At 43.0% G+C, this 10,293-nt stretch overlaps 1 protein-coding gene across 1 annotated transcript; it reads left to right on the top strand.

Moving 5' to 3' along the window:
* Positions 1-4,811: 4,811 nt before the first annotated feature.
* VPS18 (vacuolar protein sorting 18 homolog (S. cerevisiae)) lies at positions 4,812-9,632 on the top strand (the record flags this gene model as incomplete). Its single annotated transcript, XM_010086125.1, has 4 exons — positions 4,812-4,953; positions 5,138-5,229; positions 5,936-7,806; positions 8,543-9,632. Coding segments are annotated over 4 exons (2,834 nt in total), but the record flags the coding sequence as incomplete, so codon positions are not given.
* Between the last annotated feature and the right edge of the window lie 661 nt (positions 9,633-10,293).

The following is a 10,293-nucleotide window of genomic DNA, read 5'->3' as shown; positions in this document are numbered from 1 at the left end:
TAGTTGGGGGCGGGGTAGGGAGTAGGGCATGTCAAGCTGTGAGGAATGCCTCCAGTGAAAGGTGTATCGCTGTGTATGTGGCATAACATTCTGCTGTAATTTGGTTTTCCGCCATTTGCTGTGTGACATGTTTTGGTGCAGGAGACACTCGGTTCCTGATGAAGCTTAGGGGTGGTGCAGTTTATTTTAGCAAAACTGATGCACTTGTTATCTGTGGGAGGGCTTCATAAGGCCATACCCCCCATGCCGCGTAGTGGTGTGTGTTGGAAGCGTGTGTGTGAAGTGGCATACCTTCGTAGTCAGGAATTATAACCAGATCTCAGCATCGTTCAATTCAGAGCTGTGGTAGTTGTCAGAGATCATCTCATCAGCCTGCTTCCTTTTTTTTTGTTTCTCCTTTCTGAGGAACCCAACAGTTACAGCCACAGTGTTCTGGTTGTGTGCACAGCTGTACCTGCGTGGGGTTAGTTTCCTAACCCAGGGGCAGTTTACCAAATACTTCATTTCTTAGAGAGGTTCCCTTAGGCTGACTATGCAGTGGCAAAGTTACTGCTGGGGAAGGTTACCAAGAAAGCAATGTATATCAGTATTAAACTTTCCTGTCAAGGTCTGTGAAGCTTTGATATACCTCACTGCTCGGGGAGGTCTGCAATCAATGTAAAGTAGCAGTGTGGTGACCAGTCGGCTGTTAATTTCATGCGAGAGAAAGCAAACAATTGGCAGGTATAGTCTGTGATAAATTCAAGGTTTATTAGGTTCAGTAATTGTTCCCTATTAGATACCACCTCACAGCATTTTATTGATGTGACAGAGAAATGTAGGTTATGAGAGGAACCTGCTGCACCTGGTATGAGCTCTGGCAATGCAGAGCTGGCATTTTTGAGTTACGAGTTTGGAAATGCGTGGACACGTTCTTTCAAGTTTTTTCCTCATACAGTGTTGCCCACTGTTGTGAGCTTTATATATGTGGTAAGAATTGATGAATTCTGTCATACTATGTATATTATTAAGTATAAATACATAGAACGAATGACACTGAGTCTATGTACTGAAGTAGATACGTTCCCTGTGTTTGTTTTAACATGTAGTTATTTTGTTATGTAGTGTTAGATAAAGAATAAGCGTCCTGAATAGGTGTTGTACAAAACAGTGTTGGGACAAGCTGCATTACCAAAAATAAATTTTCAAGGACTCAGCTTTTCTTCTTGACTGCTGCAACATTATCTCCAATGTCTTACAGCTGAGAAATCTGCCTGTTTGCTGACAATTGATATTGGCAAAGAGACAATTGCGAAGGCACAGCTTAATTGGAATTTTAATTCTTAAATCTGACCGTACTGGTAATTTTGAACAAAACTTGGTCTGGTAGAAGTTGTGGGCAATCTGAAGTTTAAATAAATTGATTTTTGGAAAGAGAGGCAAGTAAATAGTGAACTTGCTGAAAGCAGTCCTTAAGGTTAGGTTGGAAGGTTTTAAAACTTATTCCTCTGTTCAGGTTAGTTGTTCCCTCTGCTTGAAACTGCAGGTGCTCTTTCTCAAAGTTGCAGATAACCCAGCAGTGACTCTGTTGCCAAGCTAAAGTACAGCTGCAGTGTAAACTTCAAGTACTGCAGTTCCAGCATAAAAAGACTTACTTTGACCCACTAGACTTGATTGATGTTAGTGATCTTAGATCTTTGAACAGTTTAAAAACTCCAAGGAAAAATGCAGATTTGCCCAGAAATCAGAGTAGGAAATGCTGCAGTAGAATCTTGCTGGAACAGAAGAGTGACATTGGGGTCAGAATGAAGGAGGGGACTGTTTGAAAGGAATGCACATTATAAAATAGACATCTCCTTTGTATAGAGAACTGTAAGCTAAAGAAGTGCATCCTTCTCCTGTTATGGATGCTAGTTAAAATCCTCATGTTAGTGATGATGATCCTGAAGTTGTTATAATTGTAATGGATACAGTCCTAAAGAGTCCAGAATGTTGGAATCCAATCCGCTGGCTTGAACTATGAATGAATTAAAAAAAAAACCAACAACCTACAATAAAACTCACCCCAACTCTAAACCCCTGCCTGTGTATGAGTGCTAGTTGTTCCCTTTCCTTCCTATGTTTGGGTCTCCTTGCAGTCTTAGCTTTGTTTTGACAGGTGGCAACCTGAAAAATATTCGAGATTGCCTGAATGAATGTGATTTGGCAGTCTTTTGGTATGTGGGTTTTTCCTGTCAAAGTAATCCTTCTTTTCTATATGTGTATATATATGTATTTAAATTTATTGGTTAGCTGTGACATCATGTGAATCTGCAGCTTGGGAGCTTTGTCTGTATGTTTTGAACCAGCATAATGTTTGTACACCAGTATGTTCATACCAGCAAATTTAAGCTGTGGCATTGCAGCTCCTTAATCTGAAATGAAGAACAACTGTTTTGTTTAATGTTTAAGATATGGATCAATCTGTAAAGAAAAAAACATATGTGCTGAGGAAAAGGTGCCCACTCAGACTGTGGTTGCTTTGTCTGTTCCTGCATGTGCATCTTCCCTCTACCACAAGAATCCTTTAAAGATCCTGCAGCTGGTCTAGTGTTGAGGCAGAGGCAAGGAGGAGGCACTGGTGGAATAGGCAATTATAGGTTTCATAGTGTTAGCAGGCTGCTTTCCACTACTACACTGGCTTTTTCAAAAGCAACAGGACTGAAATTACAGTTTTTCAGGATAATTTGGGGGAGGTTACAGGTATTGAGTGTGCTTCAAAGTGGTGCTGTTAGTGCCAGTCTAGAGAGTGTCAGGCCTATGCTCTTTAGGATGCAAGGAGTCTGTTTCCTCTGAGATACAATCCCAGGTTTATTTTTTCTTTAAGTTTACACCTTCCTTGTCAGCTACTTTGGCTCTGAATGGCCTTAACTTGCTGTAGCTCTTTTTGTTCTAATCTTCCCGTCCAGGCTAACTGCTGCATGGATCCGCGTGCTTTAGAAACCCTTCATTTGCAAGTGGAGCGAAGCAGATGGGTTAACCTCACACTATATCAATCTGTCTTGCTTTCTAGCTGGAGGTAGTGTGGTCAGACTGAGATCCTCTGCTGTTTTCTTTTTCAGAGGGTTATGTAAGTCTGTGCGTATGGGAAATTCAGTCACTGGGAAAACTTGTCCCATGGGACAGATATGGATGAAACTTTGTGATAAGATCTGTTTGTCGACACACATATGTTCCAAGGTTTTGCTAGCGATTATCATAACTTGGTTTGGGTTTTTTATGAATGCCTTCTTATTTTGCAATTCACTGGCATATCTGAGCTCTTTTGTACTTTTTTGCTTCCTCATGGGCAGACCATAAAGAGTGCTGCCCTCATGTAGGAATAGAATGGCATTGCCTTGACAAGCCCCATGGTTTTGTGTGCAGAGTTCTACTTGCTGTTAATGAAAGCTAAGTCATGCCGCTTCTCTGTGCTGCCACATGGTGTTGACCGCTTGCCTGTGGCTGGGCTTTTGCCTTTGTCGTAGCCAAAGGAACGAGTCTTAGAGTTTGGACTGTATCTTGTGCTTTGACCCTCTGCGCTGATGATCACAAGAGGTTTTTAAAGCAATTGATTTCTAAGGTTTATTTGTTTATTTATTAACATATTCCGGCAGAAGTATGTAACTTCCCTCAAGTCAGACCTTACTTCTCCATTTTCTGCCTTTCCCACCTAGAAGTCCTTCATAAGTAATCCTTCAACATGCCTTCCTATAGATGCCCCATTTCCCAAGATGGCTGGAAATAAACTGACTAGCTGAATACTTAATTAGTTGTGTGAGCTAACCTGCTCTGGTTGTACACATTCCCATTTTCAGTTCATTTATTTGTCGTGTTTGCTTGGTTGGGCTTAAAATGCAACCATGTGTCCTGTAACCTTAACTCAATTGGGCATTTCTTAGAATTCAGCCAGGGTTTTCGAAAGGATCTGAGGATTAAGTTAGTCTGGCTCCGTCTTGGGATTTGCCATGAAACAGTAAACCAGTTGGAATGGGTTTTGACTCAGGAAGCAATTTATGCCAAGACTGGAGCATTGATTCAGCAATCACCAGGTCTTGGTTATTGTTTTTGCTCTAATAAGTAGTTTGCATGCCTTCCAGCAAGAACTGGAAAGTTGCAATTAGGGTAGTGTTATGGTCAGTAAAACAGGGTTACGGTAAAAGCATCATTGTGACCTCCAGCTGTGTTCTGTGCAGCAAATAATCCAACGGACTTCTCTCAATGATGAAGTCTGCTATGTGGTTACAAAAAACCCAACAAGGCTTTAAAAATAGCTTTCGCTTTTGAATGATGGGTGTCAAGGATGGTAGCTCATTCAATTCCAATGTGGAATAAGAGAGAAATATATTTCAATTAACGCCACAGTGGTCTCTTGGGTAGCTTGTATGGGAGTGTCAAACCAGGGCCCTCCTTGTCTTGTGTAATACCAGCAATCCTTTCCTGTCTTGAACAAATAAACTGTCAGCCAAGGAAAACAAATTACTTTGTGATTCTACTCTCATTTGCAGCTTTTTATGCACTTTATGTGACAGTTTTGTGGCTTCCCTGAAATTGTGTGTGCTTTCAAGTTAATGCTTGTGACAAGTTTGCAGTTCTGTGACAAGACAGTAAAGCATATTACTGCTTTTCTTTCCTGTTATACATCTATGTGAGTTCTGCTCTCTGTGTTCGTGCTCCGTGGACCACACTCTCTTTTCAGTAAAACTCAGAGCAGGTGATTATCCTTCTAGTCTTTTAGGTTAGATTTTGATGTAGCGTGGGGTTATTGTTGTGGGTTTCTGTCTTGTTTTGTTAAGTGTTTGTTCTTTCTCCAGGGTATGTGAATGCACGACTGGAGAAGGAAACACCAATATTTAACAAGCAAAGGATTGATTTTGCTCCTCCAGAGAAAATTAACAGCTTAGTGGTCTCCTCTAACCAGCTTTGTATGAGCCTTGGCAAAGACACCCTTCTCAGGTAATGCTGCCAGAGACCTGAAGCTATTGCTTATTTTCCCCTACCGCCTTTTTTTCCTTAAGTTGCTAGAGAACTTAAAATTGCAAACTGGATAAGAAGCCATGAACCCAGTCTGGAATACAGTAAGCAGTTACTCCTATGTGAACTTTTGTTGGAGGCATGCTTTCATAGTTTCTCTTTGCAGAATTGACCTTGGGAAGCCAGATGAACCTAATCAGGTAGAGCTGGGACGCAAAGATGAAGCCAAAGTCCACAAGATGTTTTTGGACCACACAGGTGAGGCAGTGGAATATGTATATTTACAGACAGTGGTTGGCAGCAGATGCAACTGAATGTGCTAGGCACTGGTGAGGGAGTTTTCCTTCTGTTCTGTAAATAAGGAGAACAGGTGGGCAGGACTCCTTGCCCAGGGCCCTGCCTAGTGATTTGCCCCTGTGCTATTAGAAAAACACTGGCTTGTTGTGTGTACGTTGTTGCTTTTGAACTCACTGAAATGAACACATGCAATTAGGCTGTTCTGAGCAAGGCTGCTAAAACCACTAAAAGGAAATCTTTGCAGTCACCCTGTGCTGTATGTGTTTATATGAAGGACTGTAAAATATCTGCAGCTCACTGTAGCTTTGATTTAAAAAAAAACCAAAAAGTTTGGAAAGAGATGCTCATATCTGTCACCAACTGCCAGGGATAGGAGAGAACTCTGGGAACTGTTTGTCCTTAGAGCCCTTACTGAAATGGGAGAATACCTCCTCTCTTGCCGAAGCATCTGGGACTAGTAATTTAAGTTTGCAACACATGGACTACCATTCTGATCCAGCATGGAAATCCCCCACGTTCCTTTGAATGCTAGGAGGTCTTGGACTAAGTGTGTTGATATTGGAGTTTATCAAATGTGAGGATTAGAAGCCTCAGGAATTTGGCTTGCTTAATCACAGACTTAATTTGTTCTCTCCTTCTCCTTCCCATACCCCTCTCCTGTTGGCAGGCTCTCATCTCCTGATTGCTCTGAACACCAGTGAATGCCTTTACCTGAACAGAAGTGTTCAGAAAGTGCGAGCACTGTCCCGCTGGAAAGGCCACTTGATTGAAAGTGTGGGCTGGAACAAATTTCTTGGTTCAGAGACCAACACAGGGCCTATCCTGGTGGGGACAGCCCAGGGGCAGATCTGTGAGGCTGAAATCTCTGTCAGCGAGGGAAGCCTCTTCAGCACTAATCCTGACCAGTACTTCCGACAGGTCTACACTCTGGAGGAGGAATCAGGACCTGCCCCAGTCTGCTGCTTGGAGATTGAACGAGGGTTAGAAGGGAAATTTTTTATTATAGCCATCACTCGAAAGAGACTCTTCCAGTTTGTTGGCAAAGTGCCTGAAGGGACAGAGCAGCAGGGCTTCAGCTCTATATTTGCTATGCATGCTGACCATTTGCCCAGCTTCCGGGAGTTTCCAGCCAGCTTTGGTTTCAGTGAGATAGCCTTTTACACCCCAAAACTGCGCTCCAGCCCACGCTCCTTTGCCTGGATGATGGGAAATGGTGTTTTATATGGTACATTGGATTATAGCCGTCCTGATTCAATTCTGAGTGATGAACGGGTCTGGGTTTATCCTTCTGATATTGACATAACTGTGAACAAGCCAATATCCATTGTACTTACCCAGTTCCACTTCCTGTTGCTGCTGCCAGATCGGGTGAAGGCTGTATGCACTCTGAATGGGCAGGTTGTTTTTCAAGATCTGTTCCTGGAGAAGTTTGGCTTACTGACACGCATGATCAAAGATCCCACAGTCCAGCAGATATGGATCCATACTGAGAAAGTCGTGTTCCGCTACCATGTCCAGCGGGAATCTAGAGATGTGTGGAAGATGTATATGAACATGAACAAATTTGATTTAGCCAAAGAGTATTGTAAAGACCGTCCAGAGTGCCTAGATATTGTGCTGGCCAAAGAGGCAGAGCACTGCTTCCAAAACAAGAGGTATTTAGACAGTGCCAAATGTTATGCACTGACCCAGAACTACTTTGAGGAAATTGCCCTTAAGTTCATTGAAGCAAAGCAAGAAGAGGCCCTGATGGAGTTTCTGATTAAGAAGCTGAGTAACCTAAAGCCCTCTGAGAAGACGCAGACCACTCTGCTGACCACGTGGTTAACGGAGCTGTACCTGAACTGGCTGGGTGTATTAGAAGGAGATCCCTCACAGCGGAATCTCTATTTGGATACACGAGAGAAGTTTCGCACTTTCCTGAGTAGTCCTAAAAATAAAGACTGTCTATTTAATAACCGGGCATCTATTTATGAGCTGTTGGCAAGCCACGGGGACACAGAGCACATGGTGTACTTTGCAGTCATCATGCAGGACTACGAGCGTGTAGTAGCTCACCACTGCCAGCATGATGAGTACGATGAAGCTCTAAATGTGCTGTCCAGGCACAGAGACGAGAAGCTGTTCTACAAGTTCTCTCCAGTCCTCATCCAGCATATTCCCAAGAAGGTAGTTGATGCTTGGATTTCTATGGGCTCTAGACTAGATGCCAGGAACCTCATTCCAGCCCTTGTTAACTATAGCCAGAGCGCCAGCACCCAGCAGATCAATGAAGCCATTAGATATATGGAGTTCTGTGTCTATCAGTTGGAGGAAACCCAGCAAGCCATTCACAACTACCTGTTGTCTCTTTACGCTTTGTGTCGGCCGGACTCACTGCTATCGTACCTGGAGCAAGCAGGAACCAACCCAAACAGGATCCACTATGACCTGAAGTACGCACTGCGCCTGTGTGCAGAGCACGGGCACCACCGTGCGTGCGTCCATATTTACAAAGTGATGGAACTGTATGAGGAGGCTGTGGATCTTGCCTTACAGGTATGTGCATGTCTGTGCATGAATGCTATGATATATAGGACTGTAGCTTGCTCAAGTTATCTTGAACAACCAAGCGTTGAGAAGAACTGGACAGACTCACCAGTATAGTAGTTGTGCAGCTAGGTCTAGGAAAAGACCTGTCTCTGTTAACATACTGCTGTGCTCTTAAAATTGTTTCAAATAGACATCTGACTGTGATAAGCTGTAATTGAGGGTAGGGGCATGGAAAGCACAAGGGGGAGTACTGTCTGTCTTAAGCTCAGTCTCTAACATAAAATACCTTTAGCATATCTGCATTTATGCAAGACTTTTATAGCTATTGTTCAGGATTCTAATTACTTCCTATTCCTAGCAGTGATAATTATCGCAGAAAAATGCCTTTGTCAGCTTAGTCTGATCTTCAGGGAGATGTTGGAATTTTTCTGTTGGCATTGCCATGTCTTTGCTGAAATGTGTGGCCAGCAAAGATCCTGTAACATGGATTTGCCCTTATTGCAATGCTGGGCTTTGTTGTTCTCTGCTGTGTAGCAAGCAAATCTTCAGGGAGGAATACTGGTGTAGAGGAGAGGTGTTTGACATAAACAGGGAGCAGGCCAGTAGTGCAGCCCTATGCAGTGAGATAGCAGTAGGAGTTTTCTATTATTGCCTCCTGTAATGGACAGCAGGCTTTGAAGCTGAATGGTAGAAAAACGAAGAAAGAAGCTTAACTCAGTTTCCTTGTCTGCCCATCTTGTAGGTGGATGTTGATCTTGCAAAGTCCTGTGCAGATCTCCCTGAAGATGATGAGGAACTCCGGAAGAAGCTCTGGTTGAAGATTGCTCGCCATGTTGTTCAGGAAGAGAAGGATGTCAAGAAGGCAATGGCCTGCCTCTCCAGCTGTGCTCTGCTGAAGATTGAAGATGTCCTGCCATTCTTTCCAGACTTTGTCACTATTGACCATTTCAAGGAGGCAATCTGTAACTCGCTAGAGGACTACAACAAACACATTGAGGAGCTGAAAAGGGAGATGGAAGAAGCCACACAGAGTGCCAAGAGAATCCGAGAGGACATCCAGGAAATGAGAAATAAGTATGGTGCTGTGGAGCCTCAGGAAAAATGTGCTGCTTGTGACTTTCCACTTCTAAACCGCCCTTTTTACCTTTTCCTGTGTGGTCACATGTTTCACTATGACTGTCTCCTCCAAGCAGTTTTCCCAAACCTTCCTGCCTATAAGCAGGCAAAACTTGAAGATCTTCAGAAGAAGCTGGCAGCTACCAGTCAGCCTTCCAAGAGCCACCATCGTCCCAAGGATGCAGATACCATTAGCTTGGGGAAGGGGCAGCAGAGCCGGGAACAGATCAAAGCTGACATTGATGACATTGTGGCAGCTGAATGTGTGTACTGTGGTGAGCTGATGATCCGGTCCATTGACAGGCCTTTTATTGATCCCCAAAAGTATGAAGAGGAGATGCAAAGCTGGCTGTAGTTTTTCCCAAATCTGCAACTGTCAGTGCACCAGAGTGGTTTTGTTCACAACTTGTGAAGCTTCTGTGGTGGGAATATGACCTCCAGAAGCTTTTTTTTTGCTTCTGTGGAACTCTAAGGAAAGAGTAGTGGGGTCTTCTTGTCAGGATTACCGTGAACTAGTCTTGAAAATGGGAATACAGCTGTGGCTGTCTAAGAACGTGAACAATAGTTAGAGCTAACCAACTGGAATATTTTTTAGCAAATGTTTGCTGCTTGCAGTTCTTCTGAGGTTCTTGGTGTGAAGCTAATGGAGTGCCTTGTTGTCCAGAAGGAATTGGGAACAGCCTATGATTTGTTTTTCCTGTTCCGTGGTATTTGTTTTTGGTGAAGACAAGCTTAAAGGGAAAGGTAGTGAAGAGCACTAAGCAGTGTAGTCTTCGTTCATCACGTTCAAAGCTAGAATTGCCTTCTGTTTTCTGAGAGTCTATAACCACATACATGGAAAAAACATAAAGGACAAATGTTCTTGCATATATATTTTGTAAACATCGTACTACACAAATACATGTTTCTACACAATGTAATATAGGAATGTGTATAATTCTCAAGCAGGAGTGTCTCATAATACACTTGAAGTCATTTGCCTGCAATTCAGTGTGCATAATTCTCTTTCCCACAACCTTTATGGACAAGCCCAAACATTTGAATTTGCTCTTGGTACTCTTCATCTTGTTTCTGGCAATACTTCCTAGCCTGTTCACACTTTCCTCCCCTTTCTCCATCTTATTTCTACTGTGACAGTCTTTCTTTAGTGGGTCTTGGTTTTGTCTTCACCCCAAACCAGAATTGATACATGCAGTAGTAATGTTTTAGCTGATACTCTGCAGGCAGGAACACAGCCTATTTGTATGGTCCTGCTGTGGTCTTCTTCAAGTTGGACTTGAACACTAGACTAGAGATCTAGTCATAGTTTCCCTCAAGGGTAGTCTACAGAAAAGTTCTGTTGGTGTGAAATTTGCTTTGCCATTTGAGGCCAGTACC

Source organism: Pterocles gutturalis, unplaced genomic scaffold (assembly GCF_000699245.1).
Source record: "Pterocles gutturalis isolate BGI_N339 unplaced genomic scaffold, ASM69924v1 scaffold49030, whole genome shotgun sequence".
NCBI classification, from domain to species: Eukaryota; Metazoa; Chordata; class Aves; order Pterocliformes; family Pteroclidae; genus Pterocles; species Pterocles gutturalis.
This window is presented reverse-complemented; position numbering and strand designations above follow the sequence as displayed.